Source organism: Colletotrichum godetiae (assembly GCF_030913485.1).
Source record: "Colletotrichum godetiae strain CBS 193.32 chromosome Unknown BDP55scaffold_21, whole genome shotgun sequence".
In the NCBI taxonomy this organism is placed as follows: domain Eukaryota; kingdom Fungi; phylum Ascomycota; class Sordariomycetes; order Glomerellales; family Glomerellaceae; genus Colletotrichum; species Colletotrichum godetiae.
The window spans coordinates 504,541-526,512 of record NW_026851269.1 but is presented as its reverse complement, the minus strand read 5'-3'; the positions used below and the strand labels follow the sequence as shown (position 1 = coordinate 526,512).

The 21,972-nt window shown below is 50.6% G+C and overlaps 8 protein-coding genes across 8 annotated transcripts; 4 read left to right on the top strand and 4 right to left on the bottom strand.

Annotated features, from left to right (window-relative positions):
- Positions 1-608: 608 nt before the first annotated feature.
- BDP55DRAFT_694035 (uncharacterized protein) lies at positions 609-1,699 on the top strand (the record flags this gene model as incomplete). Its single annotated transcript, XM_060577296.1, has 2 exons — positions 609-784; positions 1,471-1,699. The coding sequence occupies 2 exons, from the start codon at positions 609-611 to the stop codon at positions 1,697-1,699; spliced, it is 405 nt and encodes a 134-aa protein (XP_060429541.1).
- A 3,134-nt stretch (positions 1,700-4,833) lies between these two features.
- Positions 4,834-5,490, top strand: BDP55DRAFT_694034 (uncharacterized protein; the record flags this gene model as incomplete). Its single annotated transcript, XM_060577295.1, has 1 exon — positions 4,834-5,490. The coding sequence occupies one exon, from the start codon at positions 4,834-4,836 to the stop codon at positions 5,488-5,490; it is 657 nt and encodes a 218-aa protein (XP_060429540.1).
- A 3,091-nt stretch (positions 5,491-8,581) lies between these two features.
- BDP55DRAFT_744459 (GMC oxidoreductase) lies at positions 8,582-10,622 on the bottom strand. Its single transcript, XM_060580515.1, has 2 exons — positions 9,761-10,622; positions 8,582-9,699 (listed from the first exon to the last, which is right to left on the bottom strand). The coding sequence occupies exons 1-2, from the start codon at positions 10,394-10,396 to the stop codon at positions 8,677-8,679; spliced, it is 1,659 nt and encodes a 552-aa protein (XP_060429539.1). The 5' UTR covers positions 10,397-10,622; the 3' UTR covers positions 8,582-8,676.
- A 554-nt stretch (positions 10,623-11,176) lies between these two features.
- Positions 11,177-14,543, bottom strand: BDP55DRAFT_156437 (uncharacterized protein). Its single transcript, XM_060565639.1, has one exon. The coding sequence runs from the start codon at positions 14,489-14,491 to the stop codon at positions 11,354-11,356; it is 3,138 nt and encodes a 1,045-aa protein (XP_060429538.1). The 5' UTR covers positions 14,492-14,543; the 3' UTR covers positions 11,177-11,353.
- A 1,142-nt stretch (positions 14,544-15,685) lies between these two features.
- BDP55DRAFT_552445 (uncharacterized protein) lies at positions 15,686-16,242 on the top strand (the record flags this gene model as incomplete). The annotated part of the gene is made up of 3 exons (XM_060569209.1): positions 15,686-15,749; positions 15,817-16,099; positions 16,161-16,242. 3 exons carry the CDS (start codon positions 15,686-15,688, stop codon positions 16,240-16,242), a joined length of 429 nt encoding a protein of 142 aa, XP_060429537.1.
- A 181-nt stretch (positions 16,243-16,423) lies between these two features.
- Positions 16,424-17,456, bottom strand: BDP55DRAFT_728828 (HpcH/HpaI aldolase/citrate lyase family protein; the record flags this gene model as incomplete). Its single annotated transcript, XM_060579495.1, has 3 exons — positions 16,424-17,036; positions 17,094-17,146; positions 17,202-17,456. 3 exons carry the CDS (start codon positions 17,454-17,456, stop codon positions 16,424-16,426), a joined length of 921 nt encoding a protein of 306 aa, XP_060429536.1.
- A 736-nt stretch (positions 17,457-18,192) lies between these two features.
- Positions 18,193-19,935, top strand: BDP55DRAFT_768615 (uncharacterized protein). The gene is made up of 2 exons (XM_060581033.1): positions 18,193-18,467; positions 18,538-19,935. The coding sequence occupies exons 1-2, from the start codon at positions 18,390-18,392 to the stop codon at positions 19,729-19,731; spliced, it is 1,272 nt and encodes a 423-aa protein (XP_060429535.1). The 5' UTR covers positions 18,193-18,389; the 3' UTR covers positions 19,732-19,935.
- Positions 19,936-20,159: 224 nt separating this feature from the next.
- Positions 20,160-21,212, bottom strand: BDP55DRAFT_728826 (uncharacterized protein; the record flags this gene model as incomplete). Its single annotated transcript, XM_060579494.1, has 1 exon — positions 20,160-21,212. The coding sequence occupies one exon, from the start codon at positions 21,210-21,212 to the stop codon at positions 20,160-20,162; it is 1,053 nt and encodes a 350-aa protein (XP_060429534.1).
- Positions 21,213-21,972: the final 760 nt, after the last annotated feature.

Here is a 21,972-nt window from a genome sequence, read left to right as displayed (position 1 = left end):
TTTAATTATCAAGCCGTGTCTCTTTGACAAACACCCGCTCGTCCCTTGCTTTCCCCTCGCCTCGTGGCACAGAGACATTCTCCTACAGACTTTTGCGTATTAAATAGCGTTTTACTCGTAGCACCACGCATAAATCGCAATCAACGCAAACCAAAACATAATCAGACTCGAGTCACACTATCACCGCACCGAAACCAGGGCCCCAAACCAAACCTGTCGCTTGCCCCTCCTCCTCCTCCTCCCGAGTCCCGTCCTCGTCGAGTCTCGACTCTCCCCGGACCCCCGGCCACCTGATCATCGCTCCCAGCCCCCCATCTCGTCGCCTTTCGCGCCCTCGTGGCCCTGGAAGTGGCACTCGCAGAGTCGCAGCAACACATCATCTTTCGCACTCCGTCCGTCAAACGTCGCGTCGTTCGTCAGTCACACCGCAACAAATCGCTGCTGTGTATCCGTATTGGTATCCGCCTCCAAACAGCACACTACTGCACCTACCTACCTCTCTACTTTTTTTTCGCCCTCTTTTACGGTTTACCCTGCATTTCTGCAGCAAAGAAATCACCTCCCGTCAGGTCTCACCGCTACGTCAACGGAGTAAACCTGCAGCCATCATGTTCGCCTTCCTTCAGACCCTGCTTGAGTTCAACTCTCACGTCACGCTGTTCCAGCGTATGATGTTCCTGTTCTCCTTCTGCATCTCTGGCATCATTCTCGCGGTCCAGGCGTCGCAGGCTGGGGAGCCGGATCATTTGCGCATTCGCTGGACGCGCTTGACGGAACAGAGTCGGTGAGTTTGCTTTTTTTCCTCGTTTGCTCCAGCTACTCCCTGCATCGCCGTCTTATCGACGAGGCGGCATAGTTCCCGACATCTCTGTCTGAACTCCCTTTCGTCTGAACCCTGAATGATGAGCGTCAAACTCAATCAAGCCTCCCAATCCATCCCTCTCCCCAGTTCATATTCTCCTTGCTTCTGGCTCTCGTCTACCCTCTGCACCTACCGTTTCAATGCGCATTACAAAGTCTCTCTCTCCCTGTCTCTTTGACTTTGGAACTTCCGTGCGCAGGAAACCCGGCGAGCGGCAAGCGCCAATCTGCATCTGCAAGGCTTGCCCAAAGATTCCCACCATCAGTGCCACCACCTGGTTCTTCCATGCGACAAGGTTTCAAAGAAGCAAATCCCCGCAATTTTATCATTTCCTTTATTTTTGGGGACAAAGATCCAACACCCATCACACATTGAACAGACGGTTCCACGAATCCACGGACGATCGCAAACGCACTAGCTCAAATGTTCTTGTTTTCCTGTCCACATTTCATTTTTCCAAGGCAGCTGAGGGTGGGGTGGTACCAAAGCGGTCCAGCCCATCTAGCTAGCACCCACCACCCCCAGACCTCACCTTTTTATAAGACCAACGCCATGGAACCACACCATCGACCGCCTGTGACCTTCTCGTGCTGACCTGTCCTTCACAGTCCCTACTGGTACACCTTCTACGTCACCCAAGTCTTCCTCTTCGTCACCGGCGCGTACCCCATGCTCTACGACAAGATGACAATGTACATTGGCAGCGGCTACGAGGAGCAGATCCTCAACATCATCTGGGTCGGTCTGCTCAGCGTCGAGGCCCTCATGGTTGCCGGCGTCGCTGGTGTTGCGATTACGCGCAAGTTCAAGGGCGCGCCGAAGCAGAAGACGAACTGAGGTTGCATACCACGCATGTGCGCGCGCGCACAGCCCGATTTAATACCCTTTATTATCTTTTGTTGCTGTTGTCTATATCGAGATCTATCCTCTTGCCAGTGGAGACGAAGAACACACCTTTTGGGCAATGATATCATGCCTGCATATATTGCATCTTTGGAGTCGGGGGCGGTTTTGAATATACATTTTTATCGCATTGCGCTCGCTTGCTATCCAAGTGTGCCCTTCCGAGTGACCGATGGTCATCACACCTACAACGAACGATGAATCGACCCGAGACACACCCGCCCCCAGAATGAAAGATTAGACAGACGGGCACCGAGTCCCAAGCGCACAAATCAGATACCAGCGTTCGAAGAAACCAACCTTGAACTACCACACGATACCCACGACCTATTCCATTCCACACATAAGGGGAAGCGCGAAAATGAACGATTGAACGACTATACGAGAACGTAAGAGCATTACGAGACGAGATGACGCCCACCGATGGGCCCTCGGCTATGGCTTCCACCCCGCCGCTAGTATGGAAACATTTAGCCGCGGAAAGAATCCAGACAAAAGCATATCTGGGGAGGGGGGAGGGGGGAGGATGAATGACGGGAGGGCTACTAGTTGCCTTAACCGGCAGCCGCCGCATGGCAACAGGCCCGGCTAAAGATCCGAGCCGTGCCGATTCACGATGGATGGGAAGAAATGCCCCATGGCAAATGACAGCGAGGGTCCTATGGCGTTCTATCAACGCCAACCAACATTGACGACATTGGTTTCGCGAGGAACTCCTCCGTTGTAGAGCAGAGTTGTACAGAAAAGAACTGGAGAGCTGTGTAATCGGGACTAAAAGATGGAGCGACCATCTATCCTACTTCTATGAATCAGCGTCTTCTACTTTAGTGGATAAAACTACTTGAATGTAAACTGTTCACAGCTGTTCACAACCAAGTAATCCGAGTCGGGTGGCTGTGCTCTACACGTGGCCACGTGTCATGCACACAATTTGCTCAACCGAGGCGTAGCTCAGTATACGGAGGAGATGCCCTCGGGAGGGGATCAGATCGCTGTGCAGTATGGCGAACCATGGCGACCCATGGCGGATTTTAGTTCAGTAGATAATCCTACCTGTGTCAGTGTGTGATCCTCATTGAATAAGTGTGTCGGTTCGAACTGCAGCAAGGATGCGGGATGGAAGGGTCAGCAACTGCTAGGCTTTCCACTTGAATCGCTTCTATGTAAGATTCTGAGGTCTTGATAGGGCAGGCATGGTACGCCAGTTACATGTTCGGCAATGAACCCGCCCATGGATGGCCTTGGGGTAGATTAAGAATGCAGTGCCCATGCAAAGCCCATCTAGCTACTGATATGCGATTCCCTCTTTTTCGGGTTTCGTAATGTCCTTGGATTTACCAGTAGTTGAATCCTTTTGAGCCTGCATCATTCCTGCTGTCATCCCATCTTGATTTTTGCCAGATGGAGGGGATCTCCGCGGATCTCTTACAGGATGATGACCCGCGCGCCTCATATCGCATCGAGTGTATGAGAGCCACGTGGGCGATGTGTGCTTTCTACTTGTGCGGTTAGATCACCGAGGCGCAAACTCTACGTGTCTCAAGGCTCTCACCGAGATTACTATTCTAGCAAGTGAGGGGATCCCTGGACCCCGCGGCTCTCTTTCGGGACGATAGCCAACGCGCCCGCTGTTGTGGGTCAGGCTGAATGTAGATGCGAGGAATGAAATGGTAAATTGACTTTGCGTACTCTCTCCTTTTGTGGCTAGGTCCACCGCAGCGCAAACTCTAGAAGTTCCAGAGCGCCCTAGTACATAGAGCCTCAAAGCTTAGCCATAAACAGCTTGGTGATCCAAGGAGTCAACTCCCAATATCAAGACTTAGCTTTAAAGTTACTTTGTTGATGACAGCGCCTCACTCAACATAACTTAATCATGAAAAGCATGATTCTTTTGCAATGCCAAACATCGTCCACAATGGGAAAATTTTCCCCGAATTATGTTTGTCGGATAATTGACCATAACAACTTACCCCCGGCGCATGAACAGTCATTTCCAGTCGCTGAAAACAACTCCCTGATTTTGTGGGAAGCGCTATTATGTCAATACGCCACCAAATTGCAAATGTATCTACAACTCTTGCAACTTCTCGGATATTGTTGCAGAGCGCAGTATTCTCATCAATGTTTGCATTCACTCAGACAAGGCCTTTACACTTATTTTGCTCGAAAAACGAAGTCGTGATCTGGGCATCACGTAACTTAGAGCATGTCCAAGTTCATTACTTGCAATCCATGGGGTCCGTTCGTGGCTTGCAAATCACGATACAAACTTTCAAAACCACCGTCTAATCACCGTTAATCCGCGACTTCCGACCATACGCAACACAGCATGCCATCCGTCCCTTCCTACCGGCACGGACGCTAAGAACAGGTCTGTCTACCTTGTCCTCTTGCCCTATCAAGCAGTACTCAGTGTGTTCCCTCAAGGGTGGTTGAGTGCAGTCTCTGTGGGCAGGGTTCGCTGTGTTGTGGTCGGTGCCAATCCCGTTGCAGTTAATTCCTCTAGGTGCAAAGCTTTGTAATAAGAAAAATGAAAAATAGTGCTGAAGTTATTGTTATTAGAACTTTTGTCTCGTGATGTAGTTAGTTGCCTCGACCTGCTCGTATTTGTGGGTCTACTTGAACTATGGCTCCAATTTAGTTAGAGCAAGCTCAACTACTATAACAACTTTTCAACCAGACCGTGCAGGAGGACGCCAGCGAGATTTATCAAATTAAGGAAAGCATAACTATCACTTGCGAACACAAAATAACAGAGCGTGTGCAACATGATGTAGACCGAATATCAAGAACTCAAATAGAGTATTCTTTATGATGCAAGCAAGTCGGGGCAACCAACTGCATCACAAGATGAAAGTTTTGGTGATTTTGTTCGGATATCCGGGACCAGTATCTTCTGTTCCATGGTAGACAGCTGCGGGCCTAAAGAGATCAACTCTCAGGGGCGTTGAGCCGAGTTGGCTTGAGAATATATAAAGACCTTCAAAATCCCATCCTCCAGCTTTATGAGCACCTCATCACACTCACAACTATCTCAATCGCTTATCAAAAAATCTTTGAAACTCAAGATGAAGTTCATTCTTTTCACCACTGTCTTTGCCACTGCCTGCGCAGCTGGACCTCTCGCTCAAGTCAGAGATTTGACTGGCTCGCCCGAGCACACGCTCAGCTATGTCGACATCACTCCCCCCGAGTTGGAACCGTTGAACGCAAACTTGACCGATCTCGTTGCTAGAGATACGCTCCCCAACACCGCTTGTCCTGCTGGACAGACTTATGACCGCTCGGTCTGCTTCAAATCCAACACGATTCGTAGCTTTTGCGTTGCCAACCCTCGTAGCAACCGTGAGAAGATTACGGACACCCCTTGCGGCGCCAGCGAAATCTGTGTCCAGCGTCGTCTCAGCTCCGGCAAGAGCTACGCCAAGTGCATTCCCGTTGTTGACCTTGTCTTGTGGAAGACGAGCCCGGACGGGAACAAGGAAGGCTGCACTTCCACGACGGTTAAGAGCGGAGGAAACCATCACATTGGGACAATCGTTTATGATGTGAACCGAAACCCGATCCAAGTCGACAAGATCCGTTACCTCGGAGAACCTGGCGAAGTCGATGAGGGAATCGGCGGCTCGACACCCTTCTTCAGCAGCAACCTCTTCAACTTCGCAGGAGGCCATTACCTCAAGAGTAAGGATATAGGATGGAACAATACTGCAGAATCAAGCTAACATTACAATAGCCTGTGTCTTCGCTGGTGGTTTCGGAAACCTGAACGCATACTCCTGGGCTTGGGTTTAATTCTCCGCTGAGTCCCGGGACAGTTGTTGCGACCCTTTATGCACGAGGCACTCACTCTAAAATCGAGCGACTACGACAAGACATTTCTACTGCAGGATTATGGCAACAACAGGAATCTATCAGGATCGGAAGGACTATGGTGCATGTCACATTATGATAAGAAAGAACACGGATAAGAAAGGGAATGAGCACTCAGTGGATACTCGAGTGAGCGCTCACCCGACCTCAGCTTGTTCAGTGTGGCGTGTGTAAAGTATGGCCGGAGCCTCGTTTAAGGCCAAGTTTCCATAGCTCTTCAGAATTCAAAGGTATTACTACCACTTTCAGCTAGGTTCCCCGTGAGTTAGTATGTTAAGTTTGAGGTCCCAGGCTTATTACCTTGACCTCTGAAATATTGATCTGTGACGTAAACGAAATTGAAGAACCGCGGACACCATCTACTGTATGGGTTCTTTAGCAGACCCTAGTTTCGGATCGCTGACCAATACAAATTTATATCTCACAGTGTGTTGTGAAGAGGAGCTAAGTGCCTGATGATGGAGGGTTACGGAATCATGATTCATTGATGTGCTTGGAAGTCGATCATGAACGCTCTTTTTCTCAAATGTTTCGAAGTTTGGAACATTAGGCAGCCGGATCTAGTAAGTAATAGGGTAAAACTCGAAACTCTGACCGTACTCGCGTCATGCGAAACTGAACGAGACAGTTTCAACTTTCGCGAAGGAGTAATCGCGATCGTCAACACTAATTAATACTTGGCCTCTGTCGCTGGCACCCCGGGCAGTATTGGGGCAACATCTACAGAGTGCTCGCAAAGTGCTCAGCATGGTAATGGCGGCCTTGTTTCTCGCTTAAATTTTCGGGTATCTCGGAGATATTACTTTTTGAGCTTTGCAGAAAGCTAAGTGCGTAGCGAAGGACTGGGATTATTTGAATTGCCGAAAGAGTTCAAAGTTGGTAGCCGCTGTTCTATCCGAGTTTATAGACGATGTGATAGAATATGCTTGAGAGTAGTGGCACTGAAATATGCCATCGTCTTTTCTGCTTTCCTACACATGGTAAACATCTCTTCTTGAGTATCATTTTGCCCGGCGGTAGACTTCGATCAGCTGACCTATAGTATAAGCAGCCAACTGAAGGCGTTGGTTTGCTTATACTTTAGCTCAATAATACCTTTGTTATAATGACTTTCAAGGCTATTGTACCTACAATCAAGGAAATCAAAATTTGACCCATTCCTCTATTTCTTTGCCCGGCGCTTCAAAGAGCGTCCAACAGCATAGGATGTCTTAGAATTCGACGCAAGTTACTATATTGCAAGGCCAGGTATTAAAAAAAGGTAGTAGGAAATAATAGGGCGACTACATCTGTCAACAGCCCATCTTGAGTAAATGCTATCTTATCAAGTAGTTCTAGTTTTGTTCCATTTGTCCCTTACCTTACCTTACTTATGAGAAACTTCCCGGAACAGGGTCAGGATGCAGCCCTCCTAGCCTGAGACAAAGGCATTAAGTAGTATCCTTGGGACGGGTTAAAATGCAGTGAAGAATCTCCGCGAAACGTTCCCGTGCAGCCGGCTCGTTGCTCGTGCGGTTTATGGTTTGATATCACGAGGTGGATGGCCTGCATGCAGACAAGTGCGGGCTGCATTAGCGCGAGGGCGTAGGAAGGTTAATGAAAATGTGAGACGATAACATGAGAACTAAAGGAATAGCATCGATTAATATTCCCTATGTTAGTTAAGCGTGCTGTGAGCCCTTGGCTATTGACCTTTTCCTCGCTGAGGAAAAGTTACCAACTGATCGTGTGACAATGCAAGTATACTCATAGCCAGGCATTTGTACCAACGTCTCGTCTTCATTAAAAAAGCTCCATGTATGCCTTACTGTGCATTACCTAAGAGCCATATCGGTACAAAGTTATCATTATTATTGCCTACTCCATAGTGATAGAATCTTAGGCAGAAAAGGTGAATCTGCAGGGCGACATGGGTCCATACAAAAGGCCCTTCTACAAAGGTACTCCGTACTTGATCCCAACGGAGAAATCTTGGGCTTCGCGGCTTTGCGGCTTCGACCACCTTCCTCCTTCCATATGCCCATTACGTAGTTAACAATCCGACTATCGGATTACGTACCGGCCCAAAGGCCTTGCCCTACTGACGCATATACCAACAACTAGGTAGTACTAATTTCATCATTTCAAATCGGCATTGCTAGGTCATCGTGTCGGTTCGAGCCTTACAAGCGGGGAAACTAAGAGATTCATTACTTACATCCAACATCAAAGAAGCTAACCATTGATAAACGTATTTATAAGTATTAATTTTCAAGGCAGACTTGGGGAAGATTGATCGACCTATGGGGAAATCTCTACAACTAGGCTTCTATAGACAGGCACCAGTGGCTGCATTCACATCCCCCAGTTTAAACCGTTAACTCATAAGAAGTTATTCCCCAAGACTGATCTCCGCGGCACGGCTTTGCAACTTTTGAGTCCCGTAACAACACATTCAATATGTCTTCGAATGGTACCCCCAACCGCAAGAATTAAAAATTTACTGTAACATGAGAGGGGCGAAGTGTAGGGGACGAAATTCCTCTTCGCATGTGTGGTGAGTGTTCCTCTTTCCAGTCCCGCCTACTCTTTCTTTACGTTGAACTGTGATATTTGCTAGGTTCACGGGATCGTGAGATGGTGATCAGTATGCTGCCCTTGGCGAGCACTCCGAGAGCCTCAAGTGTAACGGGAATATCGAGTCAGAGTGAGCTTTGCTAAAGAACCAAACAGCATCGGACCTATTTAGCTACGAGATTTCCAGTGTTGCATGATTACCTTAATTGACGACAGACTTCCAGTCAAGGAGAGCTTGATGGTCTGCCACGACAACGGTTTTCACATCTGATCTATGACGGCAGAAATCGTCCCAACAATATGACAATGGCGTGTTGTCCATGCACTCAAGCAACGAGCACGGTCAGGGAGGGGGGTTTCTACGGTATTAAGATTGAAACTCTACAAGTACTGGCTATCCATGTATTGTTTATATGTACAAACGGGTATCACATCCCAAACTTGATCTCAATCGCCACCTTATCTAGTGATCATGAGTTAATCTAGCAGCCAAGGTTGAGACCGAGATTCAAGATTCTCTTGGCGGCATAAGCAGCAGCCACCATAATGGGGGCCTGTGTGTTACCGGTAGGAACCTCGGGGTGCATGCTACCATCCACAACGAAGAGGTTGTCAGTGCCCCAAACCTTGGTATCAGGGTCGACAACGCTCTTGCCATCGTTGGCGGTACCCATCTGAGTAGTGCCCAGGTAATGGCTTCCACCACCGATAGCAGCCACCAGCGCTTCAGCGGTAGCGTTCTCAGGGACGGTGAGGATGCTGTTGGGTTCGCGAGCCCACTGAAGGAGCTGGTCGACGAAGGTGGTGAGGGCCTCCTTATCGCCTTCGGTGTGCATGAGGGGGTTCTTGGTCATGTTGGTCGCTCCGCTGGGCGTGATCTCAACGGTACCGGTGGAGGTAGTGCCGTGAGTCAGGTAGACCTTGACACCAATAGTGTTGTTGCTGTCTGCACGGACAGTTCCCTGAACGTGACGAGTAGCACCGTCGGTAGTGTTAACGCTGGTCCAGAAGTTCAGACGTTGACCAGCCTGGGCCATGAGACCGCTGCCTTGAGCAAAGAGGTCGACAGTTTCTTGGCCAGGGTCAGTCCACGCAGTCTTGGGAAGCGCAATGAGCTCCTCCTTTGTGGTGAAGGTGACGGTCGCGATTCCGTGGTCCTTGAGGTTTTCGCCGACGGGGAGGTCGATCCACTGCTCCTTGGGCGGTAGCTGGATATTGGTGGTGCCGGAGGCGACGATGTCGATCTGCTTCGCGGGGCCGATGCCGGAGTTGAAGAGGACGCGAGGGGTGGAGTGGGAGCCGGCGGCGAGGACGAGGGATCCACCCTTGCTGAGCTTAATGATTTCGCGGGCTCCGCCGTCGTGCTCGACTTCGACGCCGGTGACGAGGCTGCCATCGCGGATGGCGCGGAGGACCATGGAGTGGAGTTCCAGGGTGAAGTTGGGGAGGGCTTCGGCGGCGGGGAGGATGGCGCGGACGGGGCTGTCGCGTAGGCCGTGAGCGATCTAGAATGGGTGTGTTAGCATCGTTCAGGATGAGGAGTAGGTTGAAAATGTTGTCACTTACCGACCACGCAGGGTGCGAGTACATGAGCTCCTTGGACTCAGGGTCGTTCAGAGCATCTTGCTCGCTCCAGCCATGAGCATCCAAGAACTTGGACATAACCTCAAAGGCACCGTCGTCGTAACGCTTGCCATTCTCCGACGCCAGAATAGATCCAGGAAGACGCTTGTAGAACTCCTCCGCGGCATCCGAGACACCATTCTCCCAGTGCCACTCCTCAGGCCATGTCGCGAAGTCAGCGGAGCGAGGCTTGATGTACATAAGCGCGTTGAGCATCGTGGAGCCACCGAGGAGACATCCCGCGGCAATGGCGAGATCTCTGCAGTACTGCAGATCCGGTGAGGCACCGGTGAAGTCGGCCATACCGGGAACATCGTACATGGTAACGGTGCTGTTCCACGGCATGGTCTTGTTGTTGCCGGTCATGTAGAAAGAGGTGCCACCACGCTCGATTAGAAGCACGCTGCGGCCCGAGTTTGCGAGGCGCTCGGCGGCTACGATACCCGCAGTACCACCGCCCGCGACGATGTAGTCGTAGGTAGTGTTGCGGGTAGTCGTGGTGTTGCTCCGGAGACTCAGGCGGGCTGCTGCCGTCTCGCTCAGCGCAAGGAGCGCCGAGCTCAAGGTGATGAACTTCATGGTGGATAAAAGAGAAAGATGGAGTTCAAAGAGGCAAGGACAGGACACTCAACCAAGAGTCTGAAGAACCGAGAACCGTACGACGTCGGGCAGCAGGACAGAGCTATTAACTACTTACATGATTCGAGCGATGAGATTGATAAGATGCGATTGATAATCCTCGTCTAAACTTGTCCAACTATCAAATTTCGGTACTGGAAAGCTGACTCTCCGCAAAACTGGGTAGAGCTAACTGGATGGGGGAAGGATGGTTGTAATTTGGTGGATCTCGCAATATAAGCATACTGGGTAGTGGAGGCTGAACACGAGGGTCTCTATTGTATTGGGTAACTGATAAAGTAGATCGTGTAAAATTTCTGTTTTTCTTTGGTAAAATACCTCATACCGCATGTTTTGGCGAACTCAAATTCAACCCGCCAAGCCGGACTTGTCTCCCTCAAGTAGCAACAGCAGTGTTAAGCGAGCTTCTTGGAAAGCGAGCATGATGGCGGTGGCAGGGCAGCTCGAAGCGGACTATGTGGAGAAAAAAGCTGGGCGAAATGGAGTTTTCGCAGTAGTCTTGTTGTGTCGTTGGCTGAAGGGTCTATTCTTCAGCAAAACCTGATGTCATTCACCATCCGAAGAATACCACGACCATGTCAAATCGCTTGGTCATGAAGTTGGCGGCCAATGAGGCATCGGTTGAGATTTGTCGAGTGAGGCTATGGGCGGCTGCGCCGGGCACTTTTGCTCCTTTATTGCTACCATCAGAAAACCTTCATATCCATAATGGTACGGATGGTTGAGAACCTGAGAGGCCGTTGGGATGAACATTTACCCACTCTAAAAAATTGTTCTGACCGGCTACTTGCGGTCAGACACGCTTAAGATTAAGCTTCTATGCCCCTACGCGAAGTCCGAGATGATCTCACGGCTCGGCTAGTACTTCCTTCAAGCCTGAAAACTCCGAGGTAGTCTCTATTCGTGCCGTCGAGCAGCATTGGTCTGCTGTAGCTCTGGCAGCATATCCTTCTTGCCAAGAACAATGGCTAGATCGAGAGCTGTCAACGGTGGATCTAGCCTTACCAATCTGCCCACTCGGCCGTCGGGAGCATCAGTTTTCTCAAGCTTCAGATACCCGTTGCACCGGCCTTCTAGGTCGCATCCCAGCATCACAAGCCGAGTCACAATCTCAATGTGGTCATTGGCCACAGCTAGATGTATCGGCTGGAAGAAAGCGTATTCGCCGCTTGACCACCGATTGAAGTCCGCTGGTCCTGACCCGTCACTCTTTAGGAGCTCGTAAGTGCAGCCGATAGATCCATAAAGACATGCGAAGTGCAAGGGGGTCAACCCGAGTGCATGGGTGACGTTGTCCGCTTTCGCCCCCAACTTGAGAAGCGCGTTGGCAGCTGATGGCTGGTCGGCCATGACGGCGGCGTGTAACGGGCTGCGACCGTAGTCGTCGCCGACGTCTATCGAGGCACCCAGGTCGGCGAGGCCGCGGATAACTTCCTTGCTGCCACCGCACGCGGCGTGAAAGAGCACAGATCGTCCGGCATTGTCTCTGGCGTCAATGTGCTTGGTAGTGCCCATCATTTTGGTCAATGCATCTACCGCTTGCATGTTGCCGGTGGCTGCTGCCCGATGGAGTGGAAGTTCACCCAGGTCGTTGATGTGTGGGAACGAGTGCGAACCGAGGAAGTCCTCCTTGATCAGATCGATGATCTTCCGTATTCTGTGATTTGCCAGTCCGGCAGGCGCATAAGCGGAGAAGAGATGAAGAATAGTCTCGAGTCTTGTGGTTGTGAACTTGTGTAGAATGTCGGGATCCGTTCCAGAGTAAAACTCAATCTCGTCATCCGCTTGCAAGGCCTCTGTTGTGATCCCTTGTAAGATATCAGGTCTCTTCTTGAGATTTGACTCTCTCTCTTCCTCTAACAGATACGCAGCAAGGTTGAAATGCCCGTTAAGTACCGCGAGATGGATAGCCATAAAACCACTTCGGGTTTGGCTTGTGGTATCCACACGTAGCTTCATCAATGTCTTGAGCATCGACAGTGAACCAAGAGTTGCGGCCCAGTGGATAGCTCTAAAATTGTCAAACTCTTCTGTCTGTAGCTCAAGGATATCTCTTCCTTGTTTTACAAGAGACTGGACCTCCCTATCATTTCGCGCCCGAACAGCCCGAATCAAATTCGCGTACGGCTTACTTTGCTCAATCTTGACAGCGTGAAGCTCATTTCCGAATCGAATAGCGATGTTAACTTCCATCTTTGTTCTCACTCCTCCCTGTATGGAAAGTGTTGGAGAAAGCATAAGGGTAAACCTGTCTTGGTAGCAACAACAGCGTGTGACGGCGCCAACCTCGTCAAACATTACCACAGGTTCTGTCGGCTGTATTATCCTTCCAGTTGTACTTGGTAGAGTACCCTCATCACTTGGAGCAAAGAGAAGTTCAGAGGTACCAGAAACCTCCAGCTGGATGAAACGTCGGCCTCTTCTTTGGGACTCTTTGGCGTCGATGGTGATGAATCCTAAGCCTTTGGAGTTTTGATACGCTGCACCGCCTTCCGAAGCAGTGGCAATTTTCGGAAACTCTAGATAGACAGACTCGAGGCTGTTGTCAGTGTAAGGGTGCTTCTCATAACAGACTTCCCACCGTCTCCGGACTCGACGGAGTCCAATGGCAACGTCTACAACTGATCGTTGACTCTGCTCAAGCGACATGAAACGCAAAACGACCATTGAGCGATTTGACTGAGGTTCTTTGGTCCGAATTACGGACAGAGTGGTATCCCACCTTTCCGGGGGATATGCTTCGTGAATAGTGAAGGCCAAGTGTGAAACAGAATCCTTCGAGCTGGGTCGAAGCCTTGTCCGGACACTCAGTTCAGGAAGAGCGTAGAACGGATTCTCCTTGACGTAGATGTTCTCGTACGTTCCCTCGGTGTCATCGAAGTGGTCTAGAGGGAACAGAATTACAGAGCCCTCTTCAGAAGCAACCCTTGCAAACTGGTCACTCCAAAGACGTTGAAGAATGATGCAAGGGCTCAATTCCTCGGTGAAAAATCCAGGTTTAGAGGCAATGCAGTCCAAAAGAGCGTAGTACTCATCGCCATCTGTCTGTCGTGGGATGAGAAGGATGTTTGTTCTGAGCCCTTGATTAGTGACACTGGTTGGCGCGCTATCTTGGGATTCCGATGGGGGCAGAGGTCGAACATGGTCAAAATCCACCATTGAAAACGAGCTTGGCGAACGCGCAAGCAAGCCAAATAGGTCGTCCGAGTCGGGCTGGATGTCTGCCGGCATTCCCCAGAGGAACAAGGACTGATCATCACTCTCTTTGAGGATCTCTTCTTGCAGACGGGTGAAAGCTCGGTCACCTTCGCCGTAGAGCAGGGGCATGTTCACCTTGAACAGTCCTATCAAGCAGTATGCTTTGTCTTCCGGGCGCGTCGTCTGCCGATGTCCAGCCCATCGCATCTTATTTGCGACGCTGGTGTCGCTTAAGAAAGATGTACCAGAGAGCACCTGCTCGTTAATGCCGGTAATCCTGGCAAGCAACTGGCAGAAAACATTTCTCGACTGCTTCGTGTCGATGTAAGACCAGTCCCCAGCATAAAACTCAACAGTCTTCGGCGCGATGAGTTCCTGCAGCGTCCATCCTCGAGTAAACCATCGGCTATTCTGAAAACTAGAACCCTTGGCAAACGGGCTCTGCACGGAAACAGGGTCCACGTCAGAGAGGAAAGCGTAACAGATGGCGGCCTTCTCGTACCAACGGTACATGGAGTTGATGGATTCCGACAACTCGGCGCTGCTAGTCTTGTCTATGCAGCACGTATCGGCCCAGAGGAAGCGGTGGCGATGGCTCTTGGCCAAATTTGCTGCATCTCGTATCTTGCGGAAGCCGTTGGTGGAGCGGATTTGGTCGGCCGCATCCGCGGAGCCCGACCCCGGACCGGGTGCCGTGTCCGAGGCCAAACCGAGGGCTTGGAAGCTTTGAAATGTGACTTCGTCGCTGCCCCAGGTGTGAGACAATATCGCATACTCCTCCTGGGGGTCGCCCTGCACCTCGACGAGTTTGAGGCTATCTGTGTCAATAAGCCACATCTTAAGTCGGCTGCGTGGTGGAGGCGCGCGTCTGGGAAGATGTAGTTGGATGCCAAGGTCGGGGGCGGCGATCGTCAGCTGAGCTCAAGTCCTTCGAAAAGAAATGATTTGTTATCTTGGAAGGGAACATGATTGGTTCGGTTCCAGGCAGCTAAGCCGGATCTTCAGTCCAGCACTAAGAGTTGAGAGCATCTTATGTGCATCATTTCATCAACAGCAGCGAAATAATTGGAAGATACTAAAGATGCTTTGTCTCCATCGCAAAAGGCTATCAGAGTCGTTGCTCAATACTCCTGTGCTCTTTGGAGTGTCATTAAAAGCGGTTGACAGTCCATCGACTAAATTGCTAGCGGCAGGAGTGCAAAAGTTTAGTAAGGTTAAAAGATGAGTGTCCACAAGAGCCCAATCTTGAAATGGGGGGAGACTCTTCAACCAGCAGCGATCAGTATTGAGCTTAAGAGGTGCTCTATAAGACTAGGTAAAACGCGCTAGCAAGCGAATGCTATTATTTGACGTGGGATACCGAAGCGACTTCGTGGGCCTTAACATCTGAATTTATGATGTGAAATTCAGTTTCGCCGTCCATGGAAGAGTGTCGGATCTGAAGATCATATCCCCTGAAGAGAAGACGAGCAACCAATCGCGATATTTTTTTTGGCTGCATATCCCCCGCCGGGTGGTTTGATCTTCAAGGAGGTTCAAATACTCCCCCCGACGAATCGAATTGGCGATGGTTTCCAAGCGTGGGATTTTGAGGAGTTCATCCTCCCTGGCATCCCCACCAAATACACCAGAGACCCTGGCCAAGGAGAACAGGGGGTTCATCCGAGGAGCTCGCAGGGTCGCTTCATTCCCATGTTTTGAAACTTCGTTCGATCTTCGAAACCGGTCATGCCCAAGTGGCACAGGTGCTCAGCCATCTTTCAGGCCTTCCAAGGCGGTCATCGCATCATCTCAGGCCACACGATGCAGCGCTCTTGTCAACTCAACTATAAGATGGCACCTGTCGCGTCGCTGTCAGCTCTTGTCACTGGGTTTCAACTCATCAACAACGAAACTGCCATCCGAAACAGCAACTCTTCTTCTTTAGACCTGGTGTCATCTTTATTTAAGCTTATTCAAAGTACTCTGTGTTCATTTGTCTTTCACGTTTTCTGTCAAGATACCCATTTGATTCATCCCAACCCATTCAAAATGTACGCCCAACAAGTTCTCGTCACTTTCTTGATGGCCACCAGCGCCACTCTCACTAGCGCGAGTGAGTAATACCATCTTCCAAAACCTACAGCCATCCAGGCCTTTTCTAATCAGATTGCCGCCTTTAGGAAGCATTGAAAGACGTCAGCTTCTCGGAAACCTCGGCAGCCTCTCATGCAACGTCGCACGACTCCAAATCCTAGGCGCCCTCGGCAACACCGAAGACGCCGTCTCCCAAATCACCGACACAACAGTTCAAGACGCTGCCAACGCTGGCCTCCAACAAGCACGAGGCGGCATCTCGCAAATTGCAAAATCCATTGTCAGTGGCGATGCACCACCCGCGGCCAGCCGTGACGAGGTTGCGGCTGGTCTGGCTGCGGCTGGCACCGCTCTTTCTGGTGGTGATGCGTAAGTGCCTGTTCCTAGTTGTATGCAAGTTTAGAATTGCGATGGCTAACACTACATGTAGGAGCGACCAAGCTGTCGCTGATGCGCAAGCGGGACTTGACAAGTCTGTCAAGGCTGGTCAGGATGTCGTTGCCAACTGCTGAAGATTTGGTCACAGCATACGATCAAAAAGGAGGCATGAGAAGACAATAGCAGGACTAGTACATGCATTAATACCAGCATATTCAATTTCCAAAACCCAGTCCTTAAGCCCAAACATGTCCTCTTCTCTTGTGAACCCCACAACTCTGTGCACTCCCTGCTCGGGTTTCTTTCACGTACAACTTACCTCGTCTTTCCAATCAGTTCTCTCGCCTGTTGCAGGTCCTTCGCCATAGCACCCAAGTGAACCACGTCAGCCGAAATCATCACCAGACTCATTCGCTCCGCAGCCTTCTTCAATACTTCGGGACTCCCATAAGGAGGACCGCCGAATGCAAATCCAGCATAGGGTTTATCGTGCTCATCGATAGTATCAAAGAACAGCTTTGACACTTTGACCCATTCAGGCTCCGAAGCACCTATTCCTCCCATCTTGGCCTCGAGGTTCATACTGACTCGGGCATCAAGGGTGCCAAACCACACGATATCGATATCCGAGCCACACGCGATTAGAATCTCGTCGAGGTTCTTGACGGCTTGTTCTGATTCGATCTGGATCATGATGGCGGCCTGATCGTTGAGACACTTATGCAAATCGCGTTGGTCGTATGGTGTATCGGTGAGACCAGGTACAAGACGGAAGGGCGGAAGCGATCGCGTGCCGTTCTGCGCAATGCCGAACTTCGCGGCGGAGATAGCATGTTTTGCTTGCCCAACCGTTTCGACTTGGGGAATGACGATACTAGCGCCAGCATCCAGAGCATACCCAATGGTAGCATGATCATGGCCGGGGAGGCTGCCAAGTCATGATCAGTGAGAGCACAGAGCCCCAGGAAATCTCTGAGAGACATACCGAACAAATGGAATGGTGCGTCCTTGGCTCATAAAAGAAGCCTCGTGAACCATCTAAGCGACGTCAGAACAATCTTCCAGCTGCTGGAGGGCTGCCACTCAAACAAACCGTCGTCATGGTTTCCGTATTGCATGGAGTATGCTCCCAATCGATCCACACGGCGTCGAAACCCATGGGAGCCAAGTACCGGGTAATAGGAATGGAGCTCAACCCTGCATAGTAACAGAGGAGTGGCGGGATCTTCTTTGCGTGAGCGTCTCGAATTGCTTGACGCGCCTTATGAGGCTGGAAAAGCGAAGGCGCAGCGTATGCCGCCATGCCTTGGGAAGAGGCAGTCTTGTATTCTTCACCAGGGTTTGCCATGTTGAAGATGCTACCTGTCTCTCAAAGTAACAATGAAAATCAAGTAGCTGCTGATTAGAATCAAACAGGAAAAAAATGCCATGGTGAATTCTTCTTATAACCTATTTCAATGAACATCCTTCTTCAAGGTCTCACGCCCTTCGAACCTCCAACATCAGTGCGCAACCCGGTTTACGTGATATCGTCAAGACAGCTTCCGGTCTTTTGGACCGGACTACAAGCTGGTGCAATCCCGGGCCTAGAATCTCAGTCGATGCGGATTCCGTTCTTGGAGATGTCCGACGAGACGAAGTAAGAACTTGATGTCAATCGTTGATATGTGGGAAACTCCCTACGCATCATGTTAGCGCACCACACGATAAGGTGGCCCCTAAACGCACCGGTAATAAACCCTAACACAAAAGAACCTAAGTGGTAGGATGATCGACTTCACAGATCGACCGTTAAACAACTAAGTACCTTACCGTGTACTTCTAGATGGGCCGAGGCACCTCGGCAACCTGCTCAAAGAGAGTATCTTGCTAAATCTGCACATAAACGCACCTCGCTGTTGCTGTTCTCAGATTCTTTAGATGTTGTTTCGAAAGATTCGCGAGGTCCTAGCGCCGTGGAAGGCCATTTGGATCAAGCTAGTGCGGCTTTTGAGACATTGTGGTGGCTTGAGATGCTAGACTAAAGTCTGACAGGCGCCGGGAACTTTTATGTCATAAAGCCGCTGCCGAAGGAGTAGGAGGGACTTCCAAGGTCCCCCTTTGTTGTCATCTGACTTAAGCTGTCACTCAAAAAACCTCAAGTCCATGTTTGCCAGTCTCATTTTCATGCAACTTTCAAATCATCGGTGAGGCGGCCACAATTACATCATTTCGTGAACTAGAGGGCCATTAAACCTTCGTTACCATATCTTCTGCTCAATCAAACATCGACGCCGTACCCATGTCTCCCGGACCACAGCCGAGTGAAACGGCAAGAGACCGTGTTTCGCGGTCTACTTCTCCCGATGAGGAACTTCAGGTAAGCTCCGTAGTCTCCAAGTTTGAGGTTTTTTACGTCACCTATGCCTCCGATTAACGCAGCACCTCAGATCCGCCGAGAACGTAACCGCGAAGCGCAAAAGGTTTTCCGCAAGCGCAAGCAGGCGGCAGAAGAGATCCAGGCACACCGCCTGCAGCACCTGGAAACCACGGTCGCCAAGATGAGCTCCGCTGTGGTTGAGTTGGTCGACTGGATGCTGGACATTGAAGCGCTTAAGCAGGAAATTGGGGTCTTGACGCGCATCCAAGAGATGGTGGCGCATGTGTTGGCACTTGCAGACGATGCTGTGGCGTTGGAGGATGAGCTTCCAAAGAGGAGGAAGAGGAAGCTCAGAGAAACGAAACTTACATCGATACCTAGTCCCTCTCTGGAAAGCGATACTGCTCCGGGTATGCAAGATAAGGATGCCGGTGCTGAAGACGACACATCCCACGTGGCGTCGTGTCCGCAGGCAAATACTCCAGCACTAGAGTCCCCAACCCTCACACCAGACGCCCAAATCCTCTCCCACCTAACATCCCTAGCCTGCCGCCCAGCCTCACTACCCCCAACCCTCGGAACCTTCCATTGCGGCTCAATGACCTCCCTCAGCCCAGACTCATTCAGTTTCCGCCTCACACACACGTGCTTCACCATAGGCTACCTCGTCCTCAGCAAGTCCCTCGAATCACCCCTCCCCCACGGAGAAGAACCTCGCATCTTCAGCTCAACACTCAAATACCGTGAACGGGACGATTTGATTACCAAAATGAGGTGGCTCGTCGGACCAGGGCAGCACGAACTCCAGCAAGCTGCTGAGCTCCCCATGGGTGGACGGTGGTACGGCGACGAATTCAGTTCCGAGGACCTGTCGCCGGAGAACTTTGACCTTTTTGAGAAGACAGCGCTGGCAGATGCTCGACAGACGCGGTTTCTTAGTGTTGCTGGTGTTGAGAGGCAGCTTATTACTTTGGGTGCTCGTGTTGTGGATAAGGAGACGTTGGAGCTGACGTTGAGTGGGCCGTTAAAGCTAGCATCGGGTAAGAAACGGTCTTTGTCGTTGGAGAGCTGGAGTTTTGTGGATTGTTTCCCGCCAAGATTACAGAGGCGGTCAAAGCAGGCGTTTACGGTGCAGTTGAATATCACGCTGCTGATTGCGAACTTGTCGAGATGTGCGGTGTGTCTTATGAAAGGACCGGGTTTTCCGAGGGACAAGCTGAAGAGAGCGATCGAGGATTCTGTGGTCATGGTCAACAATGGTTGACTTAGAATTCTGTCATACTAGTTAGTTAGTTGTCTCTGGCCTTTCGCGTAGTTGGCGCGGAAATCCTGCACTGGGAGGCGCGTTGGAAAACAGACCGGATTGTAACTCAAAGACACCTTCAGCTCTTGTGTGGTTGATCGGTTGGAGTCGTCACTGGCAGCATGAGAGCAAACGTCTCGTGAATCCCAAAGTCTTATTTCTGGCTAGAGTACATATCCTGGATCACATATCCAGGATACCACAACTCGCCGTGCCCGGTCTCTATTTTCGGAACCAGGCATTCCAGAACCAGTCCATCCTTACTGATCTTGTATACCATGTGCCATCTGAAAGTATCCGCGGAGAGATGTGTCTGAGGCCCCAATGCTTGGTGAACGCTAGCCCATACATTCCGACTCATTCATCGGTTCCCCATCATTGTCGGCCGTCTACTCCTCAATATCGTCCCCTTCCTCTCCATCTGTACGTTCGCCTTCAATCTCGGAGCCGTCATTGTCTGCCATCTTTGCCTCCTCTTCCGTAGCCAGCTGCGCGGCGGCGGCTGCCTTGACTGCAGCATTGCTTCTCTTCTTCTCGTTGAACTTATCGATGGTTGCAAGGGTCTTGTCTGCAGCTGCTCTGGCAGCAGCGCCGGTTCGATTGGCGTACGGAAGCTGGAATGCAGCATTGGAAACTGCCTTGATGCCCATTTGAAGAGACTTGGCCTCGACCAGAATTCCGTCGCGAATCTCCCTGTCAACCTTGCTTGTGGTTTGTAAGTCGTTCACAGAGTCTATGAACGTCATGACCATGTGCTGCAAGGTTACATGGCGGCTTGTGAGGAGGTTGAAGGCCGCCTTGGAGATGTAGCAGTTATCATCATCTGCCAGTGTCTCTTTTCCAGGCACATGGGTGGACGGCTCGAGTTTATGGGCAAGCTGGGTGCCGAGGTCGGGACTGGCGTTGTCTCTTATCAACTGCTCAGGGATCTCGTAAGCCTGGTCAGCGGTCGAGTTTCCTGCCTGTGATGTGCTAGCCATAGGCTTGTCTTCCGAGTTGGCGACATCTGCCTCGACGGTGTCACCAGCCTCGACGGTTACAAGCAGTTCTTCGTCTCCGCTATTCTTTGCAGGAGACTTCGGGGGCTCCTCAACGTCTGGTTTGGTAGGCTTTCGTTCATTATTGATGGTCGAGCGCTTCATAAAGCTATGACTAGGCCTACGAGCCAGAGAATATGTTGCGAGTGGGTACGGTATCATGGGCTTGGGGCTGTCTCTCTTCTGGCGCTTGCTGCTCGAGGGGCGGAACTTGATTTTGGACTTCTTGAAAGACTTTGGAGACTCTGGAGTTTCATCTCCACGCTTTGATATCTTTCTCTTCTTTCTCTCCACGGAAGGAGAGAGCTCGATGGCAGCTCTCGAGCTGGGTTTATGAGACGGCCGTACAATCGCGGCTTCGTCTTCAGGAGAGGAGAAAATCGGGATAACTGAATCTTTCGCCATGTTGGGCCAATCTTGTGGTGTCTCAATGTCTGAATGCGAGGAGAGGGTCAAGCTATGCGAGTTGGAGTAAGATTCTACTGGAAAGTAAAGCTCGCGCCGCGTGAAGATGCCCAGGCATTGGGGAACTTGTGCCTCTCGGAGAGTAGTGAAAGCTGGGGCTGTGAGAAGTTGTATTATTAGAGAGTAATGTCGACACCGAGTATAGGAAATTGAGGAAAGTTTGATACCTATTTCGCGATCTGATAAGGAGCTCCTGGAGCCGTAATCGTGTCAAGCGTCGAAGGAAAAGAGCAAGGCGGCTGATGAGAAGGGAAAGAATGGAGGCCGTTGATAAGAATGGCGCCGTAAGAGGGCCTCGGCCAGGACTCAAAAGGATTTCCGCAATAGTCTCCGGCTCTGAATGAATAAGTAGGGCAATCTGAATTGGTTGAAAGGTTGAGGATGAGAGTGAAGGTGAGTTGTAGACGGGTCATGTGACCTTCAAACGTGAGATATACAAGGAAGGGCCGGGCCTCTACTTCGTCCCTTCAGGTGGAAGGTGAAGACGCCCACCGTGGGAGGTGCGCTATTTCCCCTGTTATGCCTACCGTCTGTGACTGCCTGAAGAAGTAGGACTGAATCGCGAAGGCCTCACGAACATGGCAATTTCACACCTCCATTTCGGCGATGAGGCGAAAGATTAGCAGTCACTCAAAGGCATCTGGACGTTAGCAACTGCTGGCAGATTTTGTAATCTAGAAAGTGGAAGCTCTTTGTATCA

Bases quoted from the DNA above. Each gene is read 5' to 3' on its own strand.
- BDP55DRAFT_156437 (XM_060565639.1), bottom strand. From the start codon at position 14,491: ATGTGGCTTATTGACACAGATAGCCTCAAACTCGTCGAGGTGCAGGGC.
- BDP55DRAFT_744459 (XM_060580515.1), bottom strand. From the start codon at position 10,396: ATGAAGTTCATCACCTTGAGCTCGGCGCTCCTTGCGCTGAGCGAGACG. The intron at 9,700-9,760 runs GTAAGTGACAAC...CACCCATTCTAG, and splicing joins ACTCGCACCCTGCGTGGTCG to ATCGCTCACGGCCTACGCGA.
- BDP55DRAFT_768615 (XM_060581033.1), top strand. From the start codon at position 18,390: ATGTCTCCCGGACCACAGCCGAGTGAAACGGCAAGAGACCGTGTTTCG. The intron at 18,468-18,537 runs GTAAGCTCCGTA...GCAGCACCTCAG, and splicing joins CTCCCGATGAGGAACTTCAG to ATCCGCCGAGAACGTAACCG.